The sequence below is a fragment of the Podarcis vaucheri genome, assembly GCF_965113315.1.
Source record: "Podarcis vaucheri genome assembly, chromosome: 3".
NCBI lineage: Eukaryota > Metazoa > Chordata > Lepidosauria > Squamata > Lacertidae > Podarcis > Podarcis vaucheri.
In genome coordinates, this window is record NC_138761.1 from 123,430,088 (window position 1) to 123,451,405 (window position 21,318).

At 38.4% G+C, this 21,318-nt stretch overlaps 1 protein-coding gene and 1 long non-coding RNA gene across 5 annotated transcripts in view; one reads left to right on the forward strand and one right to left on the reverse strand.

The window, feature by feature from the left end:
• Nucleotides 1–21,318, forward strand: part of LOC309528843 — a 352,285-nt gene that overhangs the window by 264,311 nt on the left and 66,656 nt on the right. The window lies entirely within an intron of this gene.
• The window catches only part of AFTPH (aftiphilin), a 43,501-nt gene that overhangs the window by 9,210 nt on the left and 12,973 nt on the right, over nt 1–21,318 (reverse strand). For 2 of the 4 annotated variants that reach the window (XM_082216334.1, XM_082216335.1), the window contains exons 2-9: nt 18,974–20,705; nt 12,270–12,418; nt 11,595–11,721; nt 11,014–11,070; nt 10,079–10,201; nt 6,367–6,427; nt 4,944–5,027; nt 1,866–1,989 (exon numbers count right to left, since the gene is read on the reverse strand). In XM_082216334.1, coding sequence (XP_082072460.1) covers nt 1,866–1,989; nt 4,944–5,027; nt 6,367–6,427; nt 10,079–10,201; nt 11,014–11,070; nt 11,595–11,721; nt 12,270–12,418; nt 18,974–20,674 — 2,426 coding nt within the window. In that variant the 5' untranslated portion in view covers nt 20,675–20,705. Of the gene's footprint in view, nt 1–1,865; nt 1,990–4,943; nt 5,028–6,366; nt 6,428–10,078; nt 10,202–11,013; nt 11,071–11,594; nt 11,722–12,269; nt 12,419–18,973; nt 20,706–21,318 lie in introns of those variants that run through there. The other 2 variants (XM_082216336.1, XM_082216337.1) reach the window with 2 other exon arrangements.

Genomic DNA, 21,318 nt, shown 5'->3' on the forward strand with positions numbered 1-21,318 from the left:
ACAGGGTCTAACAAGGTTCAACACCACACTCTCCTTCAGCTGCCACCATGTGCAACAGCTACGTTATGTGCAACTCACGCCTAAGAGTAGATTAGACAATATAACATAAAGGACACATTCACAGGATTGTGTATCACACTTATGTTTACAACAAATAATTCTTGTACTTTGGAAGAGCAGCAATCATGCTAATTTTGTGTCTTTGCACCAAGATGATCTCTCACTGCCCACCTCCTGCCTTTGGTACTTCACTCACATTTTACCCCTTTGTCCTTGTCCATCTCTACCAGATCAGAAAAAGTCAGGCCAGGCAAATCATTACAAACCTATGAAGAGTCAGCATAAGTAAAGAGGTCTTCAACTCCCTATGCACTTGGCAAAAATATTATGAGGTTAAGCTTTGGGGGGTAATATCTACATTGTACAGAAGCAGTGGAGGCAAGGAATGTTCTGGCAAGAAAGACTGAAGCCTTTAGTTTTCTATTTTGCAGGCTACAGTGTAAGTAAAAATAAAAAAAAATTAAAAGTGTCAAGCAGGAGGACACACTGCATTTTCACTTTTATTATATCAGAACTGATGAAAAGCCAAGTTGAAAATGACCTGAGCAAAGATTCATCAAGGCTTAGCACTCCCCCCTAGTGGCAAACAGCTGAATGTAACACAGCAGAGAAATAGTTCTGAAAATGAGGCCATTACACGTACCATTTGTTAACTTCTGTAATAGCCTCATGCATTCCCTGCTACAGCTCTCTGTATACTTTCAGTATACAGTATACTTTCAGTCTCTGTATACTTTCAGTTTAGCTCATGACAACTTGCTACTTTTGAATTTGTGAGCTGACTTAATGAAAACCAATGTTTTGTATCACCTCAAATCTTTGCTGTTTGATCAAAACTAAAATGAGTATTCACAGCACATGCAAGTTGCCACAACTCACTACTTCAGTATCCAAGCACCTGTCAACCAGCACAGTCATCTCACATGTTGTATCTGTGCATGGAGCTACATAATGTGCAATTCAGAAGAGTGCCACACATTCCTAGGGAAGCAGTGCTACCATATTCACAATCTGAAATGTCTCTGTTGTACTTTTATTCTATACTACATACTTGCTTTTTAAAGGAAAGGCAGGATATAAATGTTTTAACAAATAGGCGTAACACACAAATCAGATGTGATTTGTGTGATGCACACAAGCATAGCCTGAGCACAGTCCATTATCCTACTAGTGGACCCCTACTTGCAGCCTTCCATCCCATTCCCTACATAGGAAGAAATCATATTCTGTTTCTAGATTCCTAGAAATAGATAATTAATAAGTGATGGCTGCTTATTATGCTATGTACAAAATAAGGGCTTGCACAAAAAAGGGGATTATGCAGTAGCTGGTGTGTGTGTGTGTGTGTGTGTGTGTGTGTGTGTGTGTGAGAGAGAGAGAGAGAGAGAGAGTATATACGTATGTTTGCAAAAGTGTTAAGGCATTTCACATTGAAGACAATTCCTGCTTTCAGCTAGAAGCTGCATTCCTGCTGTCACTCACAGTTTATAACATGGGAAATGTCAGTTTTGTGGCTTACAAGTGAGCTTTCAGCAGTACAGATGAGCCACTAGAAGGCTGCATACCACTGTGGATAGGCTGAAAACTTTAAAAGCAACAGTTCTGACAACTCATTTCAATCCAATGGATTTAATTGTGACCTTAGAAGCAGAATAGAATCTCTGAAAAATATATACTAGTACAGCAATAGAGATCTAAGGAGATCTATCATGGAACTGAACTCATGCATTAGGTGATATTTAAGCTGCAGTTACTGAACAAGCTTTAACTTCCAATAATAAGGGTCACTAATCACAGTGATTTACCTTGCTGATGTGCTTGCTTTCTCTACTGTGGACATTAGCTTTGCGAATGCATCAGTCACTTTACTGGTGGAGTTGGAGGTTTCCAGCTTGGAAGTTGTCAACTCATACAGTTCTGGATCCACACCTTATAGCATAAAATTATAATCAGTGATAGATGGAAACAAGTGTCACATGTTCAACTGCAATTTAGGATACTGTATTTCCATCTTCTGTAAACATCTGAGCTACATAAATGTCTAATATGTGATTGAGATACAACTTGCTAATTTTCATCATGCACTACTCAGAGAATTGGAGTTGCAGATAAAACTGGCATACAAGATATCAGCCAGGAGTGAGAAGCAAATTTGAATAATCATTTTCTTCTTATACCAAAATCCTCCAAGGCTTTACATTATTATTTAGAACATTATTTCATTGCTACACATTGATTCTTTAACTTCCATTTCCATTCCACTGTCTCTGTAGAACATACAAGTAGAGAGTATTTGAAGTCCTCATGCAATTTTTTTTCTTTTCACTAAAGTATAAACAATTTCTCAACCTTCTTATTTGTTTCTCACCTTTTATTTGGACACAATTATGGAAAGAGTTGATTTCAGGATTCAATGAAATATCTCAAAGCAAGCTTCTAGAAATATGTAATATAATTGGACAAACTGATGGAATTCAGTTTAATTTTTTTTTTAAAGCTGAGACACCTAGGAGTTCAAAATGGCAAAAATGGGAAGACATCCATTTTTAAAAAATCATTTTGATGAGGACTCCAAGATATACCACAACAAAACTTTCATCAGAAATTGTTCATATGAAGGTTAAAGGGTGACACTATCTGTTACGTAGAATGATCAAGTAGAGACTCCTTCGGTTAAGGCAAAGATGGAGCAGCACTTGCCTCTCATATCCACTTCAACCTTGCGATCAATTCAACTGAAACAGTCCCATGTTCAAATCTCAAATTAAAATACAGAATACATTTGAAATACTGTCAGATGTTTACAGAACCCTTAAATACAACAGGCCCAGGCCTTCTGAAGAGTCACATACAGAAATAACGTTACAAGAAACAAAGCTTCTGAAATCCCATTAAGGTATGCCACTGAATAAAGCTGTAAGTATTTAAGATTTTAAAAATCACAACTAAAGTTTCCAATATCTAAGAAGGATTTGTAACATGTTGCAGTACTTTGTATTTTCAAGCCATTTGTCAACTACACTCATTAGGTGAAATTTATTACCTTAGCATATGATTATTATAACTGCTACTACTACATGTTCTGATATTGCAATCATTTCACTAAAGTGCTTAAAAAAATTACTGCCATAGATCAATATTATCTAAAAGCGTCTACTAATACCCATAAAGAATATATACCTATATTTTAAATGCATATATTTTAAAAAATATATACCGCCTTTCACCAAAATGATTAAAAGGCAGCTAACAAAGGAAAAGGATTTTCAAAGAAAATGCGTATATTTATAAAAACCTTAATGAGATTGAGGAAATTTAGGCAACCAAGTTTAGATCAAGCGCCTAGCTTAGGCAAAACACACACACCACACAAAATTACATACATAACCCACACAGAGAGCTGCAGGCTAGAAGCAAATGACTTTCCAAGAAACAAGCCAGAAAACCTACAAACAATGGTGACATCTGCGAATTTGTTGACAATATTCTAATGAAAACCCATAATAAATGATAAGGTGCCTTCTTTATAATCACTTCAAATGAATGTATCAGAAGTAGTCAAACTGTATTTTACTAGATGCCAAAAAATGTCTACTAATAATCATCAATACTGTGGAATGCATAGATGGATTTAAAAGTAGTGTGTGAAGTTTTATATCAAACTACCATACAAAACTCAAGAAGTTTCTGTACTTTTGACTTCCAGAAAATATGATCAAGTAGTTCTGAAACATAAACACTAGAATTGAAAAATTAATCATGACAATGACGTATAAGAATACACAAAAAATCAAGGATGTGATTTTTCCACCCATGAAAAAAATCTCTACAGATCATAATGGAGTCCTGTTCTCCCCACCCCTTAAATGCATGGGCAAACTCTGCTCTATCGAGGAACATAAACTCCAAGCAGAGGGCTGTACAAGGGTATGGGAAGTGTGTTCACATCTTCTGTTCCAGAATGAGTAACTTGTGGTCCTCCAGATGTTGTTGAACTGTGACTCTCATCATCCCTGGTCATTGGCGATGCAGGCTGGGAGTGATAGGAGTTGAAAAACCACAACATCAGGAGGAACACAGGCCCCCCCCCTTTGTTCAATAATCCTGCAGCTGCAGGATTTAACAGATGCCACTCCTTTAGTAACCACAACTCTTTGCATTCTGATTTCCCAACAGATTAATAATTCAAGGTAAAGTGAGAAACAGCTTTATCTTTCAAGAGAATTAAACTGAAGCAGACAGCTCTGTAAAAAGATATGCTATAACTCATCAGATTTTTCTTCTAAATTTCCAGTTTTTTCAACTCAACGATTAAAATATTTAAGGCGTTAAGTGTCATGCAGAACTACAATACGTTTATGTTGTCTTAAATGACAACAGCAAAGCTTATCTATAAAATAGCTAGGTGTAAGCTCTTGTTTGTAAACTTCATTTCTGCAAGAAGAAATTGCAGCCATCTACTGGTTATCTTCAGAAGATGTTAAGTACTAAGATTAATGAGACCCATAAGCAGGTGCATTAATCATAGTCTTAAGATTTTTTTCAACTGAGCAACATTCTCAGGAATACTAGGATTTTATTCCAATGGCATTTTCAAGTGGGATACATCAAGATTTTAGCCCACAATTAAAATGGTTTTAAGCATTTCGAGTTCTTAAATTTCTTAAAATCCATTCTTTGCTTAACATTCTAGAGTACCAACCAAATAGTATTAACCAACTACTGGAGGCAAATGATAGAAGGGGGAACTATTGAAGGCGGGCATCTTAAGAGAAAACTGGAGCATAGTCATTCTTCTTGTTTGTAGGAAAGTCACATAATGCGGCTCATGCTTTTAGTAAGAATGTTAAGAGATTAAATTTGCAGTGTAGCGCTCTGCTGACCTGGGATGGTGGTGGTGGTGCTAGAGCTACTGTCATCCACGGGCCCAAAGAAATCAAGGTTCAGAAGAGTGGAACCTCCACTAGCTTGAAATTCAGTGACCGTGTTGGTAGGCAGCCATATAGAAGGTAAGCCAAGGGAGGGATTTATGTGTAAAAAGGGGGTAAGACACACACTTGAACATGCCAGTTATAATTAGTACTCATTACATAGTTTTGTTTTATAAAAAAAAGAATTGACATAATAGTGCTTACAATATTAGTTTGTAGGTTCTAAAGATGTTAACAAGTCAGTGTACAGTCTAATGTACAAATGCAGCAAGGAATTCAACACTAATAACTTAAAAAGTAGCCAACATTGTTTAGAAAAATGGACAGAACCAGAGATCCAGATTAAAGGGATTAATTAAAGGGAAACATTTTTTTAAAATTCCAAACTATTCATCTAATTCAAAATCATATATGTTCTCTACATAATTTAAAGAGACTGACAAATTGTATCTATAGCTTAAAGTAGCAGATTGTCAGTAGGTTAGCAAAACACAATATGAATATTGGTAACAATGGTTCTCGTTACATCCAGCTCCTTGGTGGCAAACTACATTGTTCCCCTTTAATACTGAAACAGAAAAATCAGATATACATATTTTAAAGAAATTGTTAAAAGAAAGCAAGATGAATTGACTGCAGTAATAAGACACCAGACAACAGCAAGAGAGTCCATCCAGGCTTTCCTTCAGCACTCTGATATGGACCGAAATGTGGTCACATCTTTAAACATTGTATAGCAGTGTTTTTAGGTCACTGGTGTGGCCAGTAATTATGACAAGTTCAACAGCATTATTAACAAATGGCTAAGAAACTATGTCACTATCTACTAGCCCTAGTTTAAATTTAGAGGCCTTTAGATTTTGAAGCTTTGATAAAATATATGCACATTTTAAAACTAAAATTTTAAAAACTGTTCCTTTTGCAAACAGGTTATGTTAAAAACTGTGCTTGAAAGCAAGCACAATTACACACTTGACTATGCCATTTCAAACTTTACAAAAGTCTAAACAGGGAAGGGTTTGTTGAGGTGATAGCTATAAAGTAAACAAAAATTATTTAACTATTCCATTCTTAGAACATGTAATGTGGTTGCGTGTATGCAATACCAATTCAGCAAAATGGTGTATTACCTTGTTCTTAAACATAGTGCATAACTAAAGAGAAAGAAAGCCTGAATTTCCAAAGTTAAGAAATTTGGTGTGTATGTGTGTATATATCTGTGTGTGTGTGTGTGTGTGTGTGTGTGTGTACACACACACACACACACAAACACAGATATATATATATATAATAAATCAGCAGAGAGATGTTTGTCTGAACTTTGTAGGTTTCTTAACTCTAGCTCTTGTGCTAGAGGCTCTACGGAGAGACGTACCATCTAAAGGGTTAGTAAGGCCACTGCTACTCCAGTCAAACTGGACAGGTGGTAGAGATTCCTAGAGTTGAAAAGTCAGAAATCAAATTTTACAGTCAGGTCATAGCATAACAAAACGTGTCGCATGAAGTTCTTTTGCATGCAAGCAAAAAAGCAACAATTGAAAAGCCAAAGGACAATGAGCCAGAGGTAATAACTAAACTAAACTGAAGTCATAAAAATTGTGTTTCATGTAACCTAAGAATAACTATGGTTTACAGATTGTTCCTAGACTGCCTGGTCTGGAAATTTTTATGGGGAGTTGCAAATATTGCCAAAATACAATGAAACAGACCATTATATTATGCCAGCATTGCAGAGCTATCACTCTGGCACTAGAGGCAGGTAACACTGGCAGGAATGCTTAAGATCAGGGCAGCAGAAACAGAACCAGCCTCACCTGTAACCAGTCCTTTTTTTCCCTAGAAAAAGAGGTGCAGGAACTCCCCATTTTTTTGACGGACAGTTGGTGAGTTTTTTTTTAGGGGGAGAAGAACGCTTTTGGGGGGGCAGCGCTGTGGATGCGTTACGATGTTACCTCTGATGCGCTGCCCCATGGCCTCCAACACAAAGCCACGAGCGCCATGCAGCTGAAGCCTCCGACACGCAGCTCTGGGCGCCGTGCCTCTATACAGCTACCAGCATGCTACAAAAAGGTGCTGGAACTCAGTTCTGGTGAGTTCCACCTGAAAACCCCTCTGCCTGTAACAGCATCATCAGCTTTGCAGCTTTGAAAACCCTTAGAGTCACTCACAATGCAACTGAACAGTTATATGCAACTTCAGATGGATAAAAGTGGCTCAGTGGGATGCTCTTTAAATAATTATTTAATCTTAAAATAAGTGTTAAGTTATTAATAACTAAAAGTATTATTTGGTTGCACATCAATGGGCAAACCTAAACCAACAGGCATATATAATCAACAGACACATATACTAAATCTATTGGTTTAGGGACTGAAGTGTGGAAGCTGTGGCAAGCATGGGAGGGGGGCTGTCTGAAGGTACTTCTTATCCGATTTCTCTACGCAAAAGGTGAGCGATAAGCTGGTTTATACTTAAATCTTTTTTTTTAAAAAGGCAAAAACTCTTATTGGAATTTCTTTCTGAAATGGTATCTTTGAATCCTAATAAAATGACAATTTTCATAATTTTTATCTGCAGTTTTCATTATCTACAAGAATAAACCTTCGAGTTATTACCATAAACAGGCTTGCCTCTCTTTATTTTCTGCTGCCCCTCTACTTTTTGCTACTTCTACTTTTATACATTCAGAGTGAACTGCAGAATCACCTTTTTTTGAACAGGCATCAAAGCAAGGTCGGATCAAAGTGTGCCAACAGATTGTTTCATTACATCTCTTGTTGTTGCTGCTCATAATGATTACAGCATAGAGAACAATCTAAATAATGCAAATGCAATGGACAAAAGCACAGCTGAGGAGATTTACCGACCAGTCTACACAAATTTTCAATTATGATAGGAGAGATTCTAAGACTTGCATGTGAAGTTGTTCTGAAGCTTACTTTTATAAAACACTAGAGCTCTAACTTACCAAAGGGCTAGCCACTGAAATACACACACAGAAATCACGAAGAGATTTCCCAACCTGCTATTATGGATGTCCTCTGCTGAGAGGCACACAGTCTATTCACCCCATTCATCTAATCTGTTCAGCGATCTACATATCTCCTGAAACATTTGGTGACAACTAGGAGAATTTATGTGCCAGCGCTAGATATTCTGAACATATCCAAAACTGGCAAGAAAACACATACATCATGCATAATTTCAACACAATGCTTTGGATCAGGTAGGGTGAGTCAAGCAGTTTGTTATGTAGATCTAATTCTAGTTATCAGACTTTTTAAAAAAATATGTTAATATTTCATGGCAAAAATTATTGTTGTCATATTTGTTCCAAATGGGAATGGAATTAAAAATAGCAATATTTTATCAGAACTACCTCTAGAGCAGACCTGCACAACTTGGCAGTATGTATGGGCCAAAATAAAAGTATTTTTTCTTATCATTGTTGGTACTTTTCTTGCTTTCTCTGCCTCCTCTCTATCTCTCTCTACCTCTCCCCCTCCTTTTTTGTTCTTGGTGCCCCTACTGTCTACTTGGACTTCTTGTTGTTTCTTGGAGGGGGGGGCAACCTCAACTGCGGAGGGGAGGTGGGAATCTGCCAGCTGGTTGGTTTAGTGGCCCGCAGGTTTTCCTTCTTTGTGGCTCAATGTCTCGGTGCCCCTCAGTGGCCTCCTCTTTGGCATGGCCACCATGGCATTCACAGCTTCCAGTGGTGGGTACTTTGGGTGCCATGTTTCTCCCCCGCCCTGCTGATCTGTCAGGGTGCTTATGGAAGGTCCGTGGAGGGCTCAGCTGGAGGCAGAAGGAAGCTCCCTTTGGGGAGCACTGCTGCCGTTTCCCAGGGGATGACCTCAGTTGGGTAGGGAGTTTTCCTGTTGGCTAGCACATGGCTGCATCTAGGGCTTTTCTCTCAACAGCCTTCCCTCCAAGTTTCCCCCCTTCCTTCCTTCCTTCCTTCCTTCCTTCCTTCCTTCCTCATTGGGGCTCAGGAAAGATTCACGAGGAGGGCAGGTGTTGTGCAGCAAGGGGGCTTTTCTAGGTCCTGTTTGAGACTTGAAGGTTGGTTTTGACGGGAAAGTGCGAGGTGCGTGAGGCACAGCTGCCTCCGCCTCAAGGGGAGAGAGCGAGCTGCCTGCAATGAGAGAGGGGTAGGGTGGGCAACAGGGAGGCTGGGCAAGATGAGTGCTCAGCTCCCCATTAGGGCCAGGCGGGCATGGACAAAGCATTTTCCACAAGCTGCACAAAATCCTTTGGAGGGTTGCAAGTTGCCCATGTACGCTGTGCAGGCCTGCTCTAGAGGCATGTTCTGCGAAATTCAGTAGTTTGCATACTCCTATAGAAAGAAGCAAGTCTGATCGTCCTAATGTTTGGATACCCTTTTTTGGTTTTAAATACAAGAGATGTAAACCAACAAAATAAGTGGCATCAATTATACTTATTGGTTATGTTTAAAATCTCAATAAAAATAGATTATAGATCACTTCCTCCAATCACTTGTTCTTTTTCCAATCATCTGGAATTTAACAGGACTAGGAAAGATAATCTATATCTAAATGCAGGAGAGGGAAAAACATTCAAGGATAGAAAGTGTTGTTTTTAAAACTCTGGCACTTCTTTCAAATGCACAAGAGGGTTAAAAGCAATAGGGAAAGGATTAAAATCTTTGCATGTGGTTTCTATAAGTATCACAACAGCTTTAAAAATGAAAAGGGCAAATTCGTAAGAAGAGGTATAGGAAAATAACCATTTTAATCTACTGGAAGCTGTTATTTAGGTATATTGTATGGTCAGGACAGCTCATTCGCTATAGATTATTAGGAAGTGTTGAGGCAGAAGAACTCACTACAGCCTTTTGCAGGTGTGAGCCTCCTCTCTGTTGGCAGTCAGCCAGAGATCTAGCTATGAGACTCTTCAGGCATGAGGGCAAGACCTCAAGGCAGGGTGGAGTGGGGATGTTGGTGTACTATACAAGTTGTCAAGAGAAGCAACAGTCCGCCCACCCCAAACTAAAGAGTTCTGAACAGGCATATGCCCAGAGCCCTTTCATGGTGGCATCAATGGCACAAAACATTATTATTTTTTACCTGGAACTGATCAGTTGTACATATATTCATCTCTGGTGATGCAAGTGGAGTCTGTCCTATGGAAGCTATTTTCTCTGCAGCAGATATTGGTTTCAGGGGTTCCTTTGTAGGCTCTAACATACCCTAGAAATTAAGACATCACAGAATCTGCTCAAATACCACCCTTTAGGAAAAACAAAAATTAGTCAAACCCCAAAGAAACAAACAATTATTCTTCCAATGATAATGCTGGATTCACTTTTGTATATTCCCCTGATTGACTACTTAGCATTATTATTTAAAGTTTACTTTTATAATTCATGTTAAAGAAATGACAAAAAGCCACTCTTAATTTGTTTTAGGGACAAAATACTGCAGTATAGCACTTTTTATTTTCTAACCAAATTTACTGTATTACATAACTGTTTTGATTTTACTGTAGTTCACAGCTATTTGATCTTCAAACCAAGAGAAAACACCGGAGTGTTGTACAATGATTTTATAAATTTGTTAGTATCAGTATCAAACTTTATTTTGGTCACAGACCAGCATAAGATAAAACAAACAGATAAACTAAACACATAAGACTTAAAACAGATAAGGGATAAAAACTAATAATTAAAAGATGATAATACCATGCATAACTTAAAAAGATAAAAAAAGGACAAACGGTTGAAAGCAACTATAAGAGAGGGAACATTAAGGAATTTGTTATCCATTTCTGCCCAGCCACAGTCAAAGTGTGTGATATTAGTGCCTCTAGATATAGTTTAACAAAATTAAGATCTATCTAGTTTGCTAAGATATTAAGTAACAACCGAAATAGTTATCATTCTTTTTATGGACTATAAAACATGCTGTAGGTATTATACCAAGTCTACAATTACTTCTGACAAGAAAGTTTAGATAATTCTAGGCTTTCTAAGGAAACTGCCTAAAACCATTAAAAAACTTACCAATCCTGCTGCGTACATGGGCACTATAACAGGTTGCTTCTTGTTGCCTGTAAAGAGCTAAGACAAAAGAAATTTCCATCTGATTAGACTGAAACATTTTATTTGTGAAGACCAGTTAGCCTCAAGACTCATTTTTGGGTCAATGGTTAGCTATTTTCATGCAGTAACGTACAATCTTTGGGTTGCAGTCAATGTCATGTGAGCTGTGTTCTACTCATGACATGAGACTACTCCTTCCTAATCTGCCCCCAGAATCCCACTCACACCCCCCCCTCTGAAGAGTCCCTGACTATTTGATGCAGCATTTAGTATTAATTGCTGCTTGTCATGATTTTTAGACTTATTCTCAAATTTAGAAATGATTGTTTTAGCATAACTGCCACTATATAAAATTACATGGACAATTTTAAATTGTTTGTCATTTTTGTATGTCACACAAGAGTAACAGATTTTGGGCAACTGATAGAATAAATACATTTTAATATAAACAACAACATTCTTAGGAATAATATCGCACACTTATTTTGTGTACCAACAGAATGGAAGAAATTGTTGGTTAGTTGGCTTTGCGGATAACTCACGATGTTTCTTGTGTCGATTCCCAGAGAGCAGAGGAGTTTTTTGTTGCTGAGGGAGCCACCCCACTGATATTTCAATCCATATGCATCGTGGATATCCTGAAGCTCTGTCCACACATCTAGCAGTTCCCTACATAGTCAGTTATACATCAAGTGAAACAGTGAAGAGGGGGAAATGCTAGAACTCAGCAGCTTTAACCACTTCATTCCGCATCTTTAAATGACTGGCATATAACAACATTCCCATTAAACACAAGCCCAAACACCAAACCTCTAGGGAGATAAAAGTGGTATAAGGTTCTCAGAACAATTATTTTTCTAACTTATAATTAGAAAACAATGTCTGTAGCAAACAGAATGATGTCTACTTGGAATTCAACATATTAATAAATAATATAACTGTAAGTAATAAGCCACATCCTATTTAACTACCTCATTTGCACATCACTTAAAGTACAGCAAAAACCCACCAAGTAGATTATTCTGTGGCAGCAAAAGCAGTCACTAAAAACTAACCACATTGAACTATGCTTTTTAAAAGAAAACAAAATGCAAGCAGTAACTAAAAATCCATTGATGTTTGCAGCCATTAGAAGATTACTGCTATACACCCTCAGAAAACATCGCTGAAAGCTTGCATGCTTCTGGGTATCTATCACATTTAAAAATGGTCCATACCTTTGTGACAAGGTCTCCTCTGTCCTCCCAGGTTTATTACCCATTTCCAACAAGAGATTTAAAGGAGCAATCTCTTCTTCCATTTCAGAGACAGTTACAGGAGGAAAACAGGCTTCAAATATTCGTTCTAGACGACTTAGCAGCTTTGTCTGCATCAGAACAGACAAAACCAACTTGTTGAAAATTATGCAAATTACTGCTTTTAAAAGTCAGGGGAATATGAAATTACAAACTTTTGATATTATTTCCTAAGCACAGATCAAACAAAACAAGCAAGCAAATAAATGGATATAGCTTTGGGAAGTAACTATTCAGTGGGCCTCAATTCCACTCACAAGTGCCCTACTGCTTTCTGGTGAGGGCAACAAGACAAACCCCTGTTTCTTTCTCCAGTCTGGAGGTGCAACTCATCTCTGGAATGAAGAATGAATATTCCATTTTGGTGCTGTGAAGACACTCCTGTTGGGGTGGCAGCCCAGCACCAAAGCAATCTCTCCCTCTACATTTCAAGCTAGAGAGTCGTGCAAGTGAGTTCCCACACTTTGGAAAAGTTCCCTGCCCCCTTTTCCAACTCCCAAATCGGAGTTGAGAAGGGCCCGTCCCCTGGCCTGGCACAGATATGAACTGCAAAGTCAAGGACAAGGAGAAACACAGGATCCTGCAAAACACAAATTTTTGCTCAATGACTTTGGCCATTCAAGTTCTGTGGATGCCTGTGAGTGTTAACTACACTTTCAATTTCCACAGAATCAACTTGCACTAAAATTAGTTTATGAAGCTTGGATTTGTTTTTCCCCTAGATCGTTGTACTTGGTGTTTTAATGTAAACTGCTTTGAGATTTGTTCTATAAAATATAAAGCTGTATTGAACTAATAATAATAGAAATAATAATTATTATTAACAACAACAACAATCTCAGCAGCCTTTGTGCTTTGCCTCTTTCCTGTTTTTACTCCTGCCTTAAACTGATTTCAGGAGAGTTGTTGGCCTCAACACTTTAGTCAGATATGGGGACATACAAATATCCTTTGCTCATGAAATCACGTTACGTCTGTAGGGAGAGGTTAAAGATGAAAATGCATTGAGTTTCAAAGAGAAAAATTATATCAATATCTTTAGAAGGGCTGATAACTTTAACCACTTAATTGGAAATACAATGCCACAAAGTTACCCCTTTAAAGATTCTACATTAAGATTTTTATTTTGCTTTTAAGAATCCCATCTAGCTTTTGTGTCAAAGCAGCAAACGTCAAACATGCACTGTGCAAAGGCCAAATTTTCATAGATGATCACACTGTGCATTGAATAAGCATAACAGAAAGCAATCACAAGTTAACAGTTCTGCATGCTTTACACTACAGTAACTATTGGTAAAGAACAACTATGTATGCCTGAGTGAGATAAAGCAGCTGGCATGCTCTATGAGGCATTGCATTTTGCTCAGAACATGGATGTCATACAGTCACCATGTCAACACTGACTTTCATCAGTTCTCTCAGTGACGATCACAGTTCCTATTTGAACACTACTGTCTAAAGTAGTATATAAACAGCATTTCACACTGCTTGAAAATATCATGAGTCTCAGCAGCCCTTCAGTAACTTCAGTGTCCCAATACAATACGGGATAGCCACATGAAGTTGGACTCTCAGATTTGACAGAGGCTGATCAATTGCTTTGAAAGAAGAAAAATAAAATTGGGTCACCCCTGCCCCAAAATTGGCGACCAGAACCATTAAAGAGGGCTGTGATGACTCCCTGATGAGTAGATATGCATACCCTTTGGGGGAGAAGCATGCCTGCATGCCCGTTGCTGTTAAGCAAGGCCAGCCCATACCAAGGCATCTTTGTCCCTTATGGTTTGTTGGTGGGGGACTGATCAACCTGGCCATTCAGGGTCTACATGCAGAGAACAGCTTTAGGCTGCTGAAGGGTCATGGCCTGCAAGTGGGTTGCAAGTGCAAATCGGTTGCAGGTTTCAGTGCTTTTGCCCTGTCAGAATGCTCCAGTGAGGAGCACTGGCATCTCTGTTCATGCCACTGCTGCCTGCCAGCCACTTACTTTTTTAAAGGAAGGCTGGGGCGGAAAGGAGTGGCTTTCCCCGCATGAGGATGCTGTTGCTGCCAGCCAGGTGCAGCTGGTGGCAGGAGCTTCCTTTGCCCCTTTTCTGACAGGGTTGGGTTTTTTTCTCAAGCAATGTGTGTCTGTGATTGAGAATAGTATGTATGCACAATTGTTAGTGAGATACATATTGGTGGTGTGTGTGTGCATGTGAAAGAAAGGGATGTGTATGTATGTGAGTACAGTGAGGACAAGAGATGCACTTGGGCAGAGAAGGAGAGGTTTGTGTGGTGTGGGGGGGTATGTATGCACATGGACAGAGAGGGAGGCATATACTGTACGTGCTTCTGTGTATGTGATGTATATATAGAAACATATGAAAGAGGGGGGTATGTGTGTCTGTTGTCTGTATGCATATGGGGAGTGCATGTGTGTGCTCTATTTGCTTGCAAGAGTAATGTGGCCACCTTTTATATTTTCCTAGTACAAGGGAATGCTTCCTGTTATTAGAAAGTAGCAGAAAGAAGTGTGGGTGTCTGTATAGAAAATCTATATTGTTTGAGCTCTACAATGAGGAACAGCAGGACACAGTTGACCTCCCATAGTAAGCATGAGGTGGGTTTGGATTTTTGCAGCAAGCGGGAAGCATCAGCAATTGCTGCTCTCTCTAATTTTGTCTTGTGCCTAACCACCTTGGTTTTAATTCTTAAAAACTCCAAGAATAAAACAACACCTGTAAAATAAACACTTAAATTTTTAATGTATTTTTAATTTTTATTAACTTTTAAAAATTAAACCCCTTAAATAAAAAGTTAATTGCAAATTCAACATAGATAGGGGGATGGGGCACAGGAAGGAGGATGGGGAGCAATTTTAAAATTGACTACGATATGAGGAGTTCTGGAAGCCCAAAATTCAGGAAACAATAAAGCAATGGGTCATCATACTGAATAAATTTGGACATGTGGGTCACTATACCAAAAAGGTTGGGAACCTCTGGTTTAATGGATACTTACTGGCAAGCTGTATACAGGACTTTCTTAAATGTTTATGTGTGTTAAATGAATAAATTGTTGGTAATTAATTATGTAGTGTTATGTTGCAGTGATACTGTATATCTTATTATGCATTGTTATTATTGTATTACTGCATTAAGACTTTAATTTTTGTGTGAACTGTTTTTTAGGAGAGATTTACTTCTGGAAAATGCGGTATAAAAATAAAATGACAATGATAAATGGGACTTATTTTATTGATTAGTACTAAATGGCATAGAACTATACCCACAGAACTCAGTTAAGCACAAACACAAAACACTTTAACTTGTTGGAAGTTTAGATGCAACTCAGGTTTTTGAGAGTGGTTTGCATGGATTAAGACAGATAGAGTGAGGGATCACCAGCTTCTCACACTATCCCTGTGTCTTTCTCTCTATGCTGACCTCCCTCTCTCTTTGAAGTTTAGACTGCTATGTCTTAGGTTGCATCCTTTTTACAATTTCCTGCTCCTCCTTGTATATTTTATTCTGGCTCTTGAGTTGAGAGGTCTGAGAACCAGCGTTAGGAAACTGAGATAGGAAAACCAGAAGCTAAATGGCACCTTAAACCTAGGTTATGGGTGGAACAATGGAATGTCTAGGCACGCTTTTTTATAACGAGAATACAGAGCTGAAAATGAATGAACTGCAACTAAAATATTATGTTCATTTTTCACATGCTCTAGTCCTTCCCCTGACTACCCCCTATTCTTAAGAGGGTCTTCAAAAGGGAGCTGGAAGTTGGGACGCAGAAAAAGTTCCTCCTTTCGTTCCACTCTGCAGTTTTAAACTGAAATCTAGGCACAGTACTGCGCTCAGTGCTCAGAAACTGCACCCACTAATGAAATTCCCTGTTACAAAATGCATCTAGAACAAAGGGAGTTTTTAACATTGCTGAGAACTATTTTATACCAAGTCTCAGTCTGAATACTTTTCAATGAAAGGTGTGCTCTAAGCAAGGATTTATTTAACTAAAGTTTAATTTGGCAGCTACATATAAACTCTATATGCTAACATAACTGAGGTATGAAAACTTATTATAAGTTATAGATCTTCTCTTAAAGCTCAATTAACACCTGATTATATTAGAAATGGCATTACTTTCGGCAGAACTGGAGGGGAAAAAATCAGTCAAGGCCCATTTGCAAAAGAATTAATGAACTGGAGACTATATCACAAGGTTGGAATGGATTCCTCCTCTTTTTAGCATCAAACGCTCTGAGAATTTTGTGATAGCACAGAATTTTTCTGTGTTTCTACTTCCTGGTTAGTCATAATGACACTGGCTAAAAACATACTGTTTTCCTGCCATCGGTTACTTTTGATCAGGGGGACAGCTACCAGCAAAGAAGCTGATAAATATGATACAGAGTTAAACATTTCTCTCAGATTAGCATTACTCAATCATGATAATTATGGTCCCAGCATAGAACTCCATTTATATAAGTGAATATAAAAAATATAAAGAAGCTATTTATCTTTTGCCTAAAAGTAAGTAACTCTCTTGCACAGAATTCTTCATGTTGTTGGACAATAATCCCCATCACACCAGTCAGCTTAGCAAATTGTCATTTTTCTTATGTAAACAACTTCAGATATTTCTGAAAGCAGCATACAGATGTTTTAATAAGTAAAAATAAATTATGTTCATCATTTGGATTAATTTAAATCTAATTGAATGGTAAACATTTCAGACTTCCTGCATCCACTGTCCATTGACCTATTTGTCAGGATAACCAAATGAATTTCAAACCAATGATATGAAGAGGCGGCCAGCCAGCCGTAGTGAAATATGATCTGGTCTCAAATGCCAATTCACAGATTTGGTTGAAATCAAATCATGTATATTTGTTGGCTCCCTGCCAACATTCAGAGTCATATTCAGCTGGATGAAACTTTCTACTCATTGCCAGCAACTTCTGCTTATTATTATTAATTAAATTTATATACCACCCTACATCCAAGGATCATGAGGCAGTTTACAGTATTTTTTTAAAAAAAAAACTTAGCATAATAACAAACAAATCAATAACTCCTGGCCCCCCAACAACAGTTTTAAACACCAAAGATTGTTTAATTAGCCAAAGCTCTGGGTGAAAAGTAATGTTTTCACATGGAGCCTAAGGGTATGTAATGAAGAAGTTAGTGAGCCTCCTTGGGGGAGAGCATTCTGCAAATAGGGAGTCATTATAGAAAAGGCCCATTTTCATGTTGTCACCCTCTGGAACTCTTGGGGAGGGAACACACCAAGAAGGGCTTCAGATGATGTTGCAGGATCTAGGTTAGCTCATATGGGGAGAGGAACTCCTTTAGGTATTGAAATCCCGAGCCGTTTAAGGCTTTATATGTCAAAACCTTCATGCTACATATAGCAGCAGAAATACTCAACTGGTGAGCAAGGAGACCTCAGTGATTTTTGCAGCTACCATGAGAGGGGTGTGTGTGTGTGTGTGTGTGTGTGTGTGACAGAACTGGTTTTAAACGGTCTTTCATGTCTGAAACATGACTCTCAGCTATTTAAATTATGTACAAAGGTGCCTATATTACTATGCTAATGGAACACATGAAAATTGAAATTCCCATTAAAACAGCTTGGATCCAAAATGTGCATACTGTTAGCAGAAAACCTCTTCTACTACTGGTTTTTGAGAGAGAAAAGTGACCCTAAATCCAAGCTTTTGTGGAAAACTTTGCACTTGTAGCCAGCACATTTCCTATTCACAATGTCTCTTGAGATTAACTTAACCTTAATCCAATTTCCTCTTCAGATTCAGTTCTATAGCTTGCTTCTACCTTGAATGGCTCTCATGTAGACGCTTGATTAAACTTTAAGCTGCATAACCTCTATCTGCTATGCTTTCAAAACTTGGCTAGTTTTTAAAATGAAAGAGCATTCTTATCTGTATATGACAAAAAAGTAAATCACAAATTATCAAATGTTCTTCCGTCAAATGAGGAGGATTGTCTGGTTACAGAGCAGTTGGAACCGCAAGAAGCTTTGTATGTGTGTGTTGCACCAACAGCACAGAAAGTCCAACTGGGCTGAAACTGTCTTTGCCACCCAAAATTCTAATTATTTAATGCAGACAACAGGACCACAAAGATTTATCACCTGTGCTACATGTGTGCCCAAGTATACCTAAAATAAGTGGTCTTGGAAAATCACAGTAGTGGTGCAATCTGGGAGTAAACCAACTCAACATAGTAGTTATGATTCAAAGTGGACCCGCTAGGTTTCCCACAACTGCCCCTCTCCTTCTGCTGGATTTTACGCTCCACTCCTAGAGCTGCTGCTGAGGTTGTGGGGTTCACCAGAGTTAATGCAGAAAATAGCTTTTCTGCTTAAGAGGCATTTGTTGCCCTGTGAGGAATTGCAGCTGGAAAGGAAAACAGGCAACATCCCCCTGCTCAATGCATGTGCATGCTGAGGCACTTTCAAAGAGCCTCAAGCTTAAATGGAATTTTGCTGGAAGGACTAACACCCACGTAAACATGCATAGTATTGGAATGCAAAAGTAAGAGGTAAAATGAAGTGTGTGCATTTTACATAATAAAGCAAATTGTAAAAGCAAACCATAAGCATCAGTAGCAAAGTGTGGTAGTTACCCGAGCTGAAGCCGGCAAGTCCTGCAACTTCCCACTACTGGTTCCATGCAAAGATGCTACAGAAACACTGTTAGGTGTATGAGTCACTGAATCTTCATCATCAAAAGTTGTGCCTGTCCTATCTGATGGCCACACGTCTTTTCTGGGATGAGGTTCCACCACCTGCTCATCTTCAAAAGCAGCCCACAAGCAGCTCTCTTTTTGCTCAGCCTCAAAAGCTTTCCACTCTGTAGCTTGGTTACAACCAGCAGAACTGAAGGCTGAAAACTCATCAGAGTCTGGAAACCTTTTTACCCCTAAGCCAAAGTCTCCAAACTCATTGTCATTTCCATTTTCCAATTCTGCATGAGGCTGAACTGTCATGCTAGAACCAGCATCATCTGTGCAACATTCATCCTTGTTTGAAATCTCTTTTGATTGAGGAGTTCCCTTTGATGATCGCTGATGAACATCACTTCTATCTGTGAAGTCACCACATGCATTACTTCTTTTACTGATGTCTTCAGAAGGGCTTTGAAAGTGTTCTTGGCTGGCAGAAACTTGAGTAAAAGCAAGGGATCCATTGCTGACTGTGCCAAAGTCACCAAAATCATCTTCATTTAAACCACTGCATGATGCATGCCCAATGTCACTTTCACCATTCTTAACTATTTCAGAATCATATATGTTCTCTTCTGTAGGATGAGAGCCAAGACTTTGAACTCCACCTACATTAAGGCTTAATGTATCTGCATTATCATTGGTCCTTAAAAAGGTATGTTCTTTACTATTTCCAGTGTCACACTCCTCTCTTCCGCCAATACTTTCAGTTGTGCCTACTGAATTCACAGTTGTGTGTATGGAAGAAATAAAGGCATTGTGTTCTAGTGATGTGCAGTCCTCTTTAGCCTTGAAGTCTTCATTGTTCGCTAAATTAATTTTTGAAATGCAAATCTGTCCATATTCACAGCTTCGATCTGAAGTTTCTTTCTTCATAGATTCCCCCTCACCATTTATAATATTGCTTTCCTGTACACAAAACACTTCTTTTTCACTAGAATTTGTGCATATTTTATTTCCTGTTTCATCAACCAGGCTTCTTTGTTTATTTGAGAACGTGGCAAAGTCTGCAAAATCCTCTGCTGTGGTGGGTATAGACTCCAAACTTAATTCAGAGCTATTAGTGCTAATTATTTTTAATCCCTTTGAGTCACTGATACCATCTGTATCTTCAGCTTCCTGAGAATTTGCCGTGTCCAGTGCTGCAAATCCATTTGTTAGAACTTCTGGACATGGCTGTTTCTCACCATTACAGCTGTCTACTTGGTGGTCCTGACTTGGAACGTTCATATCAGTCCTAATAATTTCAGAGTATGACGACTCTAATTTTCCAGTTCTCTTAACTTCTTCTGCATAAATATCATCAAGTGAAGTACCCAAACTTCTACACTCACATTTTTCTTTGTTACTACTATCAAGAGGAAACTCTTTAACAGTAGTAAAAGCTATAATGCCATCTACACTGCCTGAGTAATCAGAGTTACATGAAGGTTTATGTTCTTCCTTTGAACTGGAGTAATCTGATGCAAAGTCAAAGGCTCCAGTACTTCCAGCATCGGAAAACCCACCAAAATCACCAAACTCATCTTCATCCTCCTCCTCTGCTCCATTATCTAGTGGTGGTGGTGATGAAGAATACATTCGGATGATATCTGGTTCCATGGTTCAGTCTTTTATGAAGGTTACTTTGCACCTACAAGAAAAAAGGGGGAAATTACTTCAACATGCTGAGTTCAAAATGCTGTCAACTATAACATAAGAGAAACCTGGAAACAATTTACTGTATTTTACAATATGCAATAAACACTTCACTTTAATTGTTCATCTTAACATCCAGTCTGAAGATGCTATTAAAAGAACACGGCTCTGCCCCAAATTTCCTATTGATGAACCACAAATTCCATTGGCATGTGACTTGCCCTAACTACATGAGACATAATTTATCAATTCACAGATAAGCCACCTACAATAGGTTTCATTCAATTTTTTTATTTATAATATTCAAAGACTTATGATACTACAGGTGGGTCAAAGTGTTGCAGTATATTCCTGGTGTGTGCTGAATCCGTGGCTGAGAGGGTTGGGGGGAAACATAAGTTACCAACAAAGACACACTTGGGTCTTACTTCATGTGCCAAATGTTTGAAGACTAAAAATTGCAACCATTCTGCATGCAAGTTAACGGCACTTGCGGCTTCTGAATACAACTAACTGAGTGCTTGTTTTGATCTGGGAGGAAGCCTAAGGGGACAATTTAAGTAGACTGATCTTTACTGCAACCCAAGAGATAAGGGGTATTTTTGGTA